The 14,798-nt window shown below is 47.1% G+C and overlaps 1 protein-coding gene across 6 annotated transcripts in view; it reads right to left on the minus strand.

The window, feature by feature from the left end:
- Positions 1-14,798, minus strand: part of ARHGEF10L (Rho guanine nucleotide exchange factor 10 like) — a 90,095-nt gene that overhangs the window by 45,285 nt on the left and 30,012 nt on the right. For 3 of the 6 annotated variants that reach the window (XM_077260358.1, XM_077260357.1, XM_077260359.1), the window contains one exon: positions 1,469-1,654. Coding sequence is in view for 3 of the 6 variants with exons in the window: in XM_077260351.1 (XP_077116466.1) it covers positions 1,469-1,654; positions 2,205-2,264; positions 10,511-10,538 (274 nt within the window). In the remaining 3 variants the exon portion in view is untranslated. Of the gene's footprint in view, positions 1-1,468; positions 1,655-2,204; positions 2,265-10,510; positions 10,633-14,798 lie in introns of those variants that run through there. The other 3 variants (XM_077260355.1, XM_077260352.1, XM_077260351.1) reach the window with 2 other exon arrangements.

A 14,798-nucleotide genomic window follows, 5' to 3' on the forward strand; every position in this document is an offset into this window, starting at 1 on the left:
TGGCGCCCTTACTCTGCTCCCTGTGGCGTCCTTACTCTGCTCCCCGTGGCTCTGGGGCACCCTTACTCTGCTCCCCGTAGCTCTGGGGTGCTCTTACTCTTCTCCCCGGGGCACCCTTACTCTGCTCCCAGTGGCTCCGGGGTGCCCTCACTCTGCTCCCCGTGGCTCTGGGGCATCCTCACTCTGCTCCCTGGGGCGCCCTTACTCTGCTCCCCGGGTCTCTGGGGTGCCCACACTCTGCTCCCTGTGGCTTTTGGGCGCCCACACTCTGCTCCCCGTGGCTCTGGGGCGCCCACACTCTGCTCCCCGTGGCTCTGGGGCGCCCACACTCTGCTCCCCGTGGCTCTTGGGCGCCCTTGCTATGGGGCGCCCTTACTTTGCTCCCTGTGGCTCTGGGGTGCCCTTACTCTGCTCCGCGTGGCTCTGGGGCGCCCACACTCTGCTCCCCGTGGCTCTGGGGCGACCTTACTCTGCTTCCCGTGGCTCTTGGGCGCCCACACTCTGCTCCCCGTGGCTCTGGGGCGCCCACACTCTGCTTCCCGTGGCTCTGGGGCGCCCTTACTTTGCTCCCTGTGGCTCTGGGGTGCCCTTACTCTGCTCCCCGTGGCTCTGGGGCGCCCACACTCTGCTCCCCGTGGCTCTTGGGTGCCCTTACTCTGCTCCCCCCCGTGGCTCTGGGGCACCCACACTCAGCTCCCCGTGGCTCTGGGGCACCTTTACTCTGCTCCCCGTGGCTCTGGGGCACCCTTACTCTGCTCCCTGTGGCACTGGGGCGCCCTTACTCTGCTCCCTGGGGCGTCCTCACTCTGCTCCCCATGGCTCTGGGGTGCCCTTACTCTGCTCTCCGGGGCTCTGGGGTACCCTAACTCTGCTCCCCGTGGCTCTGGGGCACCCTTACTCTGCTCCCCGTGGCCCTGGGGCACCCTTACTCTGCTCCCCGTGGCTCTGAGGCATCCTCACTCAGCTCCCCGGGGCTCTGGGGCGCCCTTACTCGCTCCCCGTGGCTCTGGGGCATCCTCACTCTGCTCCCCGGGGCTCTGGGGTGCCCTTACTCTGCTCTCCGGGGCTCTGGGGTACCCTTACTCTGCTCCCTATAGCTCTGGGGCATCCTCACTCTGCTCCCCATGGCTCTGGGCGCCCTTACTCTGCTCCCCGTGGCTCTGGGGCACCCTTATTCTGCTCCCTGTGGCGCCCTTACTTTGCTCCCCGTGCCTCTGGGGCACCCTAGTTCTGCTCCCCATGGCTCTGGGGCGCCCTTACTCTGCTCTCCGGGGCGCCCTTACTCTGCTCCCCGTGGCTCTGGGGCGCCCTTACTCTGCTCCCCGTGGCTCTGGGGCGCCCTTACTCTGCTCCCCGTAACTCTGGGGCGCCCTTTCTCTGCTCCCCGGGTTCTGGACCAGTGATACAGTGAAGCAATATCAGAACTATGTGCAGCACTGATGTGAGGGAGGATACGAGTAGCAGTTACCTATGTTGGGATTGCTGTGTTCCTGTATATCCGAGAGGCTGTTGGAAGACAACTGCAGGTCATTTAACCCTTTAGAGGTGCCAGGATCCTCGGTTTCCCCATCACTGTCAAAGTCAAAGAATTCCCCCTCATCATCAGCGTCGTCCTGTTGGTGGCGGCCACCGCTGTTCTCCGAGGGGTCATTATCTGACAAAACAGCAGATCACATATATGTAACATTACTTATCACACACACTCGGGCGGTCAGAGACGTCACACACTAAGGGGCGTCAGGAATATCACATCACACACTGAGGGGGGTCAGAGATATTACAGTACATATACCACCATATCACACTCTGGGGGGGGGGTCAGAGATTTCACTTATCACACACTGGGGGGGTTCAGACATATTACATATCACACACGGGGTTAAGAGATACCACATCACACACTGAGGGGGTCAGAGATATTGCAGTACATATCACCATATCACACACTGTGGGGGGTTTCAGAGATTTCACATATCATGCACTGGGAGGGGGGGTCAGGGATATCACACTCACTGGGGGGGGTCAGAAATATTACATATCACACACTGGGGAGGGTCAGAGACATCACATGCCACACACAGGGGGGGGGGGGGGGGGAGAGATCAGACATATCACACACTGTGGGTTCAGGCTGTGTTTGATTTTAGTGAGCCGCATCCAGGGAGTTAGTGAAGGGGAATGGAGAGGTTGTGAAGGTACTGTACCTAGTGAGTGGAGGTGAAACCAGGAACTCTCTGCAGAATCCATGTTTCCTGGGGTTGGACCTGAAATACATGGACAGACTAAGCACCTTCCCCTGACCGGTCAGGATTCTCACCCCTGGGAAATGTCCTGGACCTGCGGTAAGCACAAAACTCACAAGTCCTGAGCCAAGGACAATTCTATAGCAACATAACACCCACACCTCACCCTGCACCACAACACAACCTGCTCTCCCAGAGCACCTACCACCTGTCACCTCATGATCAGCTCCACCCCGCCATACTGGGCGTTATTCCGTCTAAACACTGCACAGTATCACTTCTCCTGTATATATACACCGCACAGTGCCGCTCCTCCTGTCCTGTATATATACACCGCACAGTACCACTCCTCCTGTCCTGTATATATACTGCGCAGTACCACTCCTCCTGTCCTGTATATATACACTGCTCAGTACCACTCCTCCTGTCCTATTTATATACACTGCACAGTACCACTCCTCCTGTATATATACACCGCACAGTACCACTCCACCTGTATATATACACTGCACAGTACCACTCCTCCTGTCCTGTATATATACTGCGCAGTACCACTCCTCCTGTCCTGTATATATACACTGCACAGTACCACTCCTCCTGTCCTGTATATATACACTGCACAGTACCACTCCTCCTGTCCTGTATATATACACTGCACAGTACCACTCCTCCTGTCCTGTATATATACACTGCACAGTAACACTCGTCCTGTATATATACACTGCACAGTACCACTCTTCCTGTCCTGTATATATACACTGCACAGTACCACTCCTCCTGTGTATATATACACTGCACAGTACCACTCCTCCTGTATATATATATATATATATATACTGCACAGTACCGCTCCTCCTGTCCTGTATATATACACTGCACAGTACCGCTCCTCCTGTCCTGTATATATACACTGCACAGTACTACTCCTCCTGTCCTGTATATATACACTGCACAGTACCACTCCTCCTGTATATATACACTGCACAGTACCACTCCTCCTGTCCTGTATATATACACTGCACAGTAACACTCCTTCTGTATATATACTGCACAGTACCACTCCTCCTGTCCTGTATATATACACTGCACAGTACCACTCCTCCTGTATATATACACTGCACAGTACCACTCCTCCTGTCCTGTATATATACACTGCACAGTACCGCTCCTCCTGTCCTGTATATATACACTGCACAGTACCGCTCCTCCTGTCCTGTATATATACACTGCACAGTACCGCTCCTCCTGTCCTGTATATATACACTGCACATTAACACTCGTCCTGTATATATACACTGCACAGTACCACTCTTCCTGTCCTGTATATATACACTGCACAGTACCACTCCTCCTGTATATATACACTGCACAGTACCACTCCTCCTGTATATATATATATATATATATATATATATATATATATATATATATATATATATATATATATATATATATATACATATACACTGCACAGTACCGCTCCTCCTGTCCTGTATATATACACTGCACAGTACCGCTCCTCTTGTCCTGTATATATACACTGCACAGTACTACTCCTCCTGTCCTGTATATATACACTGCACAGTACCACTCCTCTTGTCCTGTATATATACACTGCACAGTACCACTCCTCCTGTATATATACACTGCACAGTACCACTCCTCCTGTATATATATACACTGCACAGTACCGCTCCTCCTGTCCTGTATATATACACTGCACAGTACCACTCCTCCTGTCCTGTATATATACACTGCACAGTACCACTCCTCCTGTATATATACACTGCACAGTACCACTCCTCCTGTATATATACACTGCACAGTACCACTCCTCCTGTATATATACACTGCACAGTACCACTCCTCCTGTATATATACACTGCACAGTACCACTCCTCCTGTCCTGTATATATACACTGCACAGTACCACTCCTCCTGTATATATACACTGCACAGTACCGCTCCTCCTGTCCTGTATATATACACTGCACAGTACCACTCCTCCTGTCCTGTATATATACACTGCACAGTACCACTCCTCCTGTCCTGTATATATACACTGCACAGTAACACTCCTCCAGTATATATACACTGCACAGTACCACTCCTCCTGTCCTGTATATATATACACTGCACAGTACCACTTCTCCTATATATATACACTGCACAGTACCACTCCTCCTGTCCTGTATATATACACTGCACAGTACCACTCCTCCTGTCCTGTATATATACACTGCACAGTACCACTCCTCCTGTCCTGTATATATACACTGCACAGTACCACTCCTCCTGTCCTGTATATATACACTGCACAGTACCACTCCTCCTGTCCTGTATATATACACTGCACAGTACCACTCCTCCTGTCCTGTATATATACACTGCACAGTACCACTTCTCCTGTCCTGTATATATACACATGTATAATAAATATATATATACAGTACAGACCAAAAGTTTCTACACACCTTCTCATTTCAAGATTTTTCTGTATTTTCATGACTATGAAAATTGTACATTCACACTGAAGGCATCAAAACTATGAATTAACACATGTGGAATTAAATACTTAACAAAAAGTGTGAAACAACTGAAATTATGTCTTATATTCTAGGTTCTTCAAGTAGTCACCTTTTGCTTTGATGACTGCTTTGCACACTCTTGGCATTCTCTTGATGCGCTTCAAGAGGTAGTCACCGGGAATGGTTTTCACTTCACAAGTGTGCCCTGTCAGGTTTAATAAGTGGGATTTATTGCCTTATAAATGGGGTTGGGACCATCAGTTGTGTTGTGCAGATGTCTGGTGGATACACAGCTGATAGTCCTACTGAATAGACTGTTAGAATTTGTATTATGGCAAGAAAAAAGCAGCTAAGTAAAGAAAAACGAGTGGCCATCATTACTTTAAGAAATGAAGGTCAATCAGTCCGAAAAATTGGGAAAACTTTGAAAGTGTCCCAAAGTGCAGTGGCAAAAACCATCAAGCGCTACAAAGAAACTGGCTCACATGAGGACCTCCCCAGGAAAGGAAGACCAAGAGTCACCTCTGCTTCTGAGGATAAGTTTATCCGAGTCACCAGCCTCAGAAATCGCAGGTTAACAGCAGCTCAGATTAGAGACCAGGTCAATGCCACACAGAGTTCTAGCAGCAGACACATCTCTACAACAACCGTTAAGAGGAGACTTTGTGCAGCAGGCCTTCATGGTAAAATAGCTGCTAGTAGGAAACCACTGCTAAGGACAGGCAACAAGCAGAAGAGACATTAGACCAGTGGAAATCTGTGCTTTGGTCTGATGAGTCCAAATTTGAGATCTTTGGTTCCAACCACCGTGTCTTTGTGTGACGCAGAAAACGGTGAACGGATGGACTCTACATGCCTGGTTCCCATCGTGAAGCATGGAGGAGGAGGTGTGATGGTGTGGGGGTGCTTTGCTGGTGACACTGTTGGGGATTTATTCAAAATTGAAGGCATACTGAACCAGCATGGCTACCACAGTATCGTCCAGCGGCATGCTATTCCATCCGGTTTGCGTTTAGTTGGACCATCATTTATTTTTCAACAGGACAATGACCCCAAACACACCTCCAGGCTGTGTAAGGGCTATTTGACCAAGAAGGAGAGTGATGGGGTAAGCCAGATGACCTGGCCTCCACAGTCACCAGACCTGTACCCTGACTGCAGAGTGAAGGCAAAAGGGCCAACAAGTGCTAAGCATCTCTGGGAACTCCTTCAAGATTGTTGGAAGATCATTCCCGGTGACTACCTCTTGAAGCTTATCAAGAGAATGCCAAGAGTGTGCAAAGCAGTCATCAAAGCAAAAGGTGGCTACTTTGAAGAACATAGAATATAAGACATAATTTCTGTTGTTTCATATTTGTTTTGTCAAGTATATAATTTCCACATGTGTTAATTCATAGTTTTGATATCATCAGTGTGAATGTACAATTTTCATAGTCATGAAAATACAGAAAAATCTTTAAATGACAAGGTGTGTCCATACGTTTGGCCTGTACTGTATATATGTGTATATATATATATATATATATATATATATATATATATATATATATATATATATATATATATATATATATATATCTATCTTTCTTCCTTACCTGACCGATCTATCGCAATCAATGACATCATGCTTTCCCCCGTACCGGAAGTCCGCTGCCTCGGAGTAACCCTCGACTCTGCCCTGTCCTTCAAACCGCACATCCAAGCTCTGTCCACCTCCAGTCGCCTCCAGCTCAAAAATATCTCCAGAGTCCGTCCTTTCCTCAACCGTCAATCTATTAAAATACTTGTGCATGCCCTCATCTCCCGCCTCGACTACTGCAACATCCTCCTCTGTGGCCTCCCTGCTAACACCCTTGCACACCTCCAGTCCATCCTTAACTCTGCTGCCCGACTAATTCATCTCTCTCCTCGCTACTCCTCCGCTTCCCTCCTCTGCAAATCTCTTCACTGGCTCTCATTCCCTCAGCGTATCCAGTTCACATTACTAATACTGACCTACAAAGCCATCCATAACCTGTCTCCTCCATATATCTCTGACCTAATCTCCCGATATCTTCCCTCACGTAATCTCCGGTCCTCCCAAGACCACCTCCTCTTATCCACACTTATTCGCTCCTCACCCAACCGCCTCCAAGACTTCTCCCGAATATCCCCCATCCTCTGGAACTCTCTGCCCCAACACGTCCGACTATCAACCACATTCGAATCCTTCAGGCGGAACCTGAAAACCCATCTCTTCAGGAAAGCCTACAGCCTGCACTGACCCCGCTGCCTCACCAACACCGGAGCTACCGCCTCACCAACACCGGAGCTACCGCCTCACCAACACCGGAGCTACCGCCTCACCAACACCGGAGCTACCGCCTCACCAACACCGGAGCTACCGCCTCACCAACACCGGAGCTACCGCCTCACCAACACCGGAGCTACTGCCTCACCAACACCGGAGTTACCGCCTCACCACTACCGGAGCTACCGCCTCACCAGCACCGGAGCTACCGCCTCACCAACACCGGAGCTACCGCCTCACCAACACCGGAGCTACCGCCTCACCAACACCGGAGCTCCTGCAACCCTCAACCTATTGTCTCCGTCCCCACCATCCTGTAGAATGTAAGCCCGCAAGGGCAGAGTCCTCGCCCCTCTGTATCAGTCTGTCATTGTTAGCTTGCTGTAAGTGATATCTATAATTTGTATGTAACCCATTCACATGTACAGAACCATGGAATCAATGGTGCTATAGAAATAATATATACTTTTATATATATTTTTTATGTATATATATATATATATATATATATATATATATATATATACATACATACATACATACATACATACATACATACATACATACATACAGTGCCTACAAGTAGTATTCAACCCCCTGCAGATTTAGCAGGTTTAATAAGATGATTTATTAACAGATGCATAAATCTTACAAACCAAAAAGTTTTGTTGCTCAGTTAAATTTTTATAAATTTTAAACATAAAAGTGTGGGTCAATTATTATTCAACCCCTAGGTTTAATATTTTGTGGAATAACCTTTGTTTGCAATTACAGCTAATAATCGTCTTTTATAAGACCTGATCAGGCCGGCACAGGTCTCTGGAGTTATCTTGGCCCACTCCTCCATGCAGATCTTCTCCAAGTTATCTAGGTTCTTTGGGTATCTCACGTGGACTTTAATCTTGAGCTCCTTCCACAAGTTTTCAATTGGGTTAAGGTCAGGAGACTGACTAGGCCACTGCAACACCTTGATTTTTTGCCTCTTGAACCAGGCCTTGGTTTTCTTGGCTGTGTGCTTTGGGTCGTTGTCTTGTTGGAAGATGAAATGATGACCCATCTTAAGATCCTTGATGGAGGAGCGGAGGTTCTTGGCCAAAATCTCCAGGTAGGCCGTGCTATCCATCTTCCCATGGATGCGGACCAGATGGCCAGGCCCCTTGGCTGAGAAACAGCCCCACAGCATGATGCTGCCACCACCATGCTTGACTGTAGGGATGGTATTCTTGGGGTCGTATTCAGTGCCATCCAGTCTCCAAACGTCACGTGTGTGGTTGGCACCAAAGATCTCGATCTTGGTCTCATCAGACCAGAGAACCTTGAACCAGTCAGTCTCAGAGTCCTCCAAGTGATCATGAGCAAACTGTAGATGAGCCTTGACATGACGCTTTGAAAGTAAAGGTACCTTACGGGCTCGTCTGGAACGGAGACCATTGCGGTGGAGTACGTTACTTATGGTATTGACTGAAACCAATGTCCCCACTGCCATGAGATCTTCCCGCAGCTCCTTCCTTGTTGTCCTTGGGTTAGCCTTGACTCTTCGGACAAGCCTGGCCTCGGCACGAGAGGAAACTTTCAAAGGCTGTCCAGGCCGTGGAAGGCTAACAGTAGTTCCATAAGCCTTCCACTTCCGGATGATGCTCCCAACAGTGGAGACAGGTAGGTCCAACTCCTTGGAAAGGGTTTTGTACCCCTTGCCAGCCTTGTGACCGTCCACGATCTTGTCTCTGATGGCCTTGGAATGCTCCTTTGTCTTTCCCATGTTGACCATGTTTGAGTGCTGTTCACAAGTTTGGGGAGGGTCTTAAATAGTCAGAAAAGGCTGGAAAAAGAGATAATTAATCCAAACATGTGAAGCTCATTGTTCTTTGTGCCTGAACTACTTCTTAATACTTTAGGGGAACCAAACAGAATTCTGGTGGGTTGAGGGGTTGAATAATAAATGACCCTCAGAAAAAACTTTTCCCAATTTAAAAAAAAAATAAACAAAGAAATAACATTATTTTTTGCTGCAGTGCATTTCACACTTCCAGGCTGATCTACAGTCCAAATGTCACAGTGCCAAGTTAATTCCAAATGTGTAAACCTGCTAAATCTGCAGGGGGTTGAATACTACTTGTAGGCACTGTACATACATACATACATACATACATACATACATACATACATACATACATACATACATACATACATACATACATACATACATACATACATACATACATACATACATATATATATATATATATACACACACACGCACACACAGTGCACAGCACCACATGGAGATGCAGAAACTGTCATATCTCCCCCAAGAGTCTCCGTTTCCTTCTCGCAGTACTGCAGACTCACGGAGGGGGCGTCCAAACCCTGTAACCCTTGTTACAGCGCCTGATTGGAAGCAGAGGATGGGGGTCCACAAGACAAGCTATATAAGAATATATTTTTTTTCTATAGCGCCAACATATTCCACAGAACTTTACATTTTCTGCAGAATATATTGATTTCTGATATCAGATGTGGGGAGGTCGGGAGGGGGGACTTCACATCATAAAATCACCATGAAAGCTAGTCAGAAAATGAGCCCTCTACAGTGTAAGAGCCCCCAGCTCAGAGGTGCAGGCACCCCCAATCATTCCCTACAGCTGCACCCATCTGATTTTGCGCAGTGTAGAGGATTTCAGCAGTCAACTCTATGTATCCACTGACAAGAAAATACAGCACAGAGGATTTTTGTGCATATTTGTAAGGTCCCTAACACAAATTATATTGCAGAGCAGCTCCATAGCGCACCCCATAGAGGGCGAAAGGGTCAGGGCGAGAGGGTCAGGGCGAGACTCGGACATTCCACAAATGTTCACATCAGTCTAGTAAGTAAAAAGTCCTGAACAGGCGCAGACGCTGCTAAAATTAGCCAAGAGGAGCTCCATGAAATCCCAGTCACTGTCACCCATTCATCAATGGTCCCATCTTCCAGAATGGCAGGAAGAATTTTCCTAAGTTTTGCATTAGTTCGAATGGTCGATTGTATTATAAATAAAAATATCATAAATATATTAACAAAATAGATGATAACTGAACAAAAGTCGAATGCGACCTTCCCCCACATCAGCCGGTAGAGATCTGCCCCCAAACACTGCAGGAGCCGCTAAGTTCAGTGATTAGCGGCAGCGCTTTAGACATGACATCAGATACTTAAAGCAGTGAAGGAGACTTATGCTGGACCCGGGGAGGGTGATTAAAGCACTCATGTTTATTTTTAAACAAACTGCGCCTGGGACCGGGGTTTTTGCTGCAGTGAATCAAGTGAATTATGCCATGTACTACCCATACAGTGAGGTTGGGGGCCCATACAGTGAGGTTGGGGGCCCACCGGGTGATTCCCCTGTTCCTCTTTGGGCCAGTCCGAGCCCAGTCCCCAACCTCCCTAGCTCTTTATTAGGGGTACTCACAGGCCTCAGACATGGCAGCCATCACCATCGAGCAGCTTGAGACCCCCGAACACGCAGGTCTCTTAACAAAAGACGATGGTCTACCAGAACCAAACCGTGGTGACCCACGTCTGTCCCCAGAGCTTCAGATCACATGGCAGTACACGGAGATAGGCTTTCAGCAGCTCTGGATGTGACTGGAGTAGATGTTCCTCAGGGTCACAGGTAGCGGCGTTCTCTGCAGAGTGACCCGAAATAATGGGTTCTATGCACCATAAGGACCAGGCCGGGGAATGTCAGAGATCGCATGATTCCCGGGGTTATGGATATCCGAGTCCTGACTCGTTTCTCTACCGTCACGAGCAGCCGCAGGTGAAATAACGAGAATATCTGAGACGGCTCATCAACCTTCGAGTTCTGCAGGAATCCTGACAACCAGGAAACACGAGTGCAGGTAATGTGTCACTAAACCATCATGCCACGGTCCGGCTGGGTGACACAGCTTTCAATGGGCAATTAGTTAAGATCACATCACTAATTAGTGATGTCATTAGCAGGGGGCAGGGCTGTTAACCTCTCTGACAGGATATACAGGTTGGTTGTCAGCTGGTAGACGTCTTACACTACGTAATGCACAGGTGACTGCCGTGGGTGAGGAGTTTTGGGTGGAGATACCCTTTGATAATAAAACACGGCCATGAGTCAGGTATACACTTGTGTCCAGCCTGTGTTATATGCAAGGACTTATCACAAGCCTATCGGCTAGTGACACAATCATGGATCCCATAGGGGTAGTAGCTTTTCCAGAATTTGGACATCTCTATATACAGCCCCCTGTGTATAGGGCGCCATATACCGTAGATTCATGTAGAAAAGCCGCGGAGACACCATCACGTGTTTCTCAATGCAAGCAATGAATAGCCAGGTCTTTCACCGGTAAGGAACAACCACGGGAAGGGCAGCATCCAATAAAGGAAAACCACCTATGCCAAAACATGGTATCCATCCACAGACAGCTGTTTCGGGGTATTTGCCCCTCATCAGTGTGGAGCAGGAAACTGGCTATTAGGAGCAGTGCCTGGTGAAAAGACTATAAACATAAGGGTGAATGACCTCTGGGAGATCAAAACATCCAACACCACGGAGACACCATCACGTGTTTTTCAACGCAGTGATCCAGAACACTGCCCCCATCCCTAATGGGAAATATGCAAATGCATGTAGAAAAGCAGCGGAGACACCATCACGTGTTTCTCAACGCAAGCAATGAATAGCCAGGTCTTTCACCGGGAAGGAACAACAACGGGAAGGGCAGCATCCAATAAAGGAAAACCACCTATGCCAAAACATGGTATCCATCCACAGACAGCTGTTTCGGGGTATTTGCTCTTCCCGTGGTTGTTCCTTCCCGGTGAAAGACCTGGCTATTCATTGCTTGCGTTGAGAAACACGTGATGGTGTCTCCGCGGCTTTTCTACATGCATTTGCATATTTCCCATTAGGGATGGGGGCAGTGTTCTGGATCACTGCGTTGAGAAACACGTGATGGTGTCTCCGCGGTGTTGGATGTTTTGATCTCCCAGAGGTCATTCACCCTTATATTTATAGTCTTTTCACCAGGCACTGCTCCTAATAGCCAGTTTCCTACTCCACACTGATGAGGGGCAAATATCCAGAAACAGCTGTCTGTGGATGGATACCATGTTTTGGCATAGGTGGTTTTCCTTTATTGGATGCTGCCCTTCCCGTGGTTGTTCCTTCCCGGTGAAAGACCTGGCTATTCATTGCTTGCGTTGAGAAACACGTGATGGTGTCTCCGTGGCTTTTCTACATGCATTTGCATATTTCCCATTAGGGATGGGGGCAGTGTTCTGGATCACTGCGTTGAGAAACACGTGATGGTGTCTCCGCGGTGTTGGATGTTTTGATCTCCCCGAGGTCATTCACCCTTATGTTTATATACCGTAGATTGTCATCCAGGCAGTCCTCCACAGTGTTATGGTCCCCTGCCCCATTAAACGAGCGTCTGCCCTAATATTAGTTTTCTATTTGGGAGAATATCTCCTCAGTATAAATAAACACGACCTGCATAATTAGAAAGTGATAATTATAGAAAATTACTAAATACATCAGAATGACAGCTCATCCTAAGTGTACACCCCACCCCAGACCGGCACAACATGTCCCAGATCACCAGTGTTACTCTGCCGTCATGTATGAGACGAGCAGAAAGGATTCTGATGGGAATTGTGGCTCCAGAAATATCATCCGCACAATAACAGGACAACATAAGACGGACGCTAAGCACACAGGATACAGCATACGGGGATATACAGTCATGGCCATAAGCATTGGCACCCTATAAATTGTTCCAGAAAATTAAGTATTTCTCCAAAAAAAATTATTGCGATTACACGTTTTATTATACATGTTGATTTCCTTTGTGTGTATTGGTAAAACACAAACAAAACTAAGAAAAAAAAAAGGCAAATCGGATATACAGTTAGGTCCATATATATTTGGACAGAGACAACATTTTTCTAATTTTGGTTATAGAAATTACCACAATGAATTTTAAACAAAACAATTCAGATGCAGTTGAAGTTCAGACTTTCAGCTTTCATTTGAGGGTATCCACATTAAAATTGGATGAAGGGTTTAGGAGTTTCAGCTCCTTAACATGTGCCACCCTGTTTTTAGAGGGACCAAAAGTAATTGGACAATTGACTCCAAAGCTATTTCATGGACAGGTGTGGGCAATCCCTTCGTTATGTCATTCTCAATTAAGCAGATAAAAGGCCTGGAGCTGATTTGAGGTGTGGTGCTTGCATTTGGAAGGTTTTGCTGTGAAGTAAACATGCGGTCAAAGGAGCTCTCCATGCAGGTGAAACAAGCCATCCTTAAGCTACGAAAACAGAAAAAACCCATCCGAGAAATTGCTACAATATTAGGAGTGGCAAAATCTACAGTTTGGTACATCCTGAGAAAGAAAGAAAGCACTGGTGAACTCATCAATGCAAAAAGACTTGGGCGCCCACGGAAGACAACAGTGGTGGATGATCGCAGAATAATCTCCATGGTGAAGAGAAACCCCTTCACAACAGCCAACCAAGTGAACAACACTCTCCAGGAGGTCGGCGTATCAATATCCAAATCTACCATAAAGAGAAGACTGCATGAAAGTAAATACAGAGGGTTCACTGCACGGTGCAAGCCACTCATAAGCATCAAGAATAAAAGGGCTAGACTGGACTTTGCTAAAAAACATCTAAAAAAGCCAGCACAGTTCTGGAAGAACATTCTTTGGACAAATGAAACCAAGAGCAACCTCTACCAGAATGATGGAAAGAGAAAAGTATGGCAAAGGCGTGGTACAGCTCATGATCCAAAGCATACCACATCATCTGTAACACACGGCGGAGGCAGTGTGATGGCTTGGGCATGCATGGCTGCGAGTGGCACTGGGTCACTAGTGTTTATTGATGATGTGACACAGGACAGAAGCAGCCGAATTAATTCTGAGGTATTCAGAGACATACTGTGTGCTCAGATCCAGCCAAATGCAGCCAAACTGATTGGTCGTCGTTTCATAGTACAGATGGACTATGACCCAAAACATAAAGCCAAAGAAACCCAGGAGTTTATTAAAGCAAAGAAGTGGAATATTATTGAATAGCCAAGTCAGTCACCTGATCTCAACCCAATGGAGCATGCATTTCACTTGTTAAAGACTAAACTTCAGACAGAAAGGCCCACAAACAAACAGCAGCTGAAAACCACCGCAGTGAAGGCCTGGCAGAGCATCAAAAAGGTGGAAACACAGCGTCTGGTGATGTCCATGAGTTCAAGACTTCAGGCAGTCATTGCCAACAAAGGATTTTCAACCAAGTACTAGAAATGAACATTTTATTTAAAATTATTGAATCTGTCCAATTACTTTTGGTCCTTTTAAAAACAGGGTGGCACATGTTAAGGAGCTGAAACTCCCAAACCCTTCATCCAATTTTAATGTGGATACCCTGAAATGAAAGCTGAAAGTCTGAACTACAACTGCATCTGAATTGTTTTGTTTAAAATTCATTGTGGTAATGTCTATAACCAAAATTAGAAAAATGTTATCTCTGTCCAAATACACTCACTGGCCACTTTATTAGGTACACCATGCTAGCAACGGGTTGGGCCCCCTTTTGCCTTCAGAACTGCCTCAATTCTTCGTGGCATAGATTCAACAAGGTGCTGGAAGCATTCCTCAGAGATTTTGGTCCATATTGACATGATGGCATCACACAGTTGCCGCAGATTTGTCGGC

Source organism: Ranitomeya variabilis, chromosome 4 (genome assembly GCF_051348905.1).
Source record: "Ranitomeya variabilis isolate aRanVar5 chromosome 4, aRanVar5.hap1, whole genome shotgun sequence".
In the NCBI taxonomy this organism is placed as follows: Eukaryota; Metazoa; Chordata; class Amphibia; order Anura; family Dendrobatidae; genus Ranitomeya; species Ranitomeya variabilis.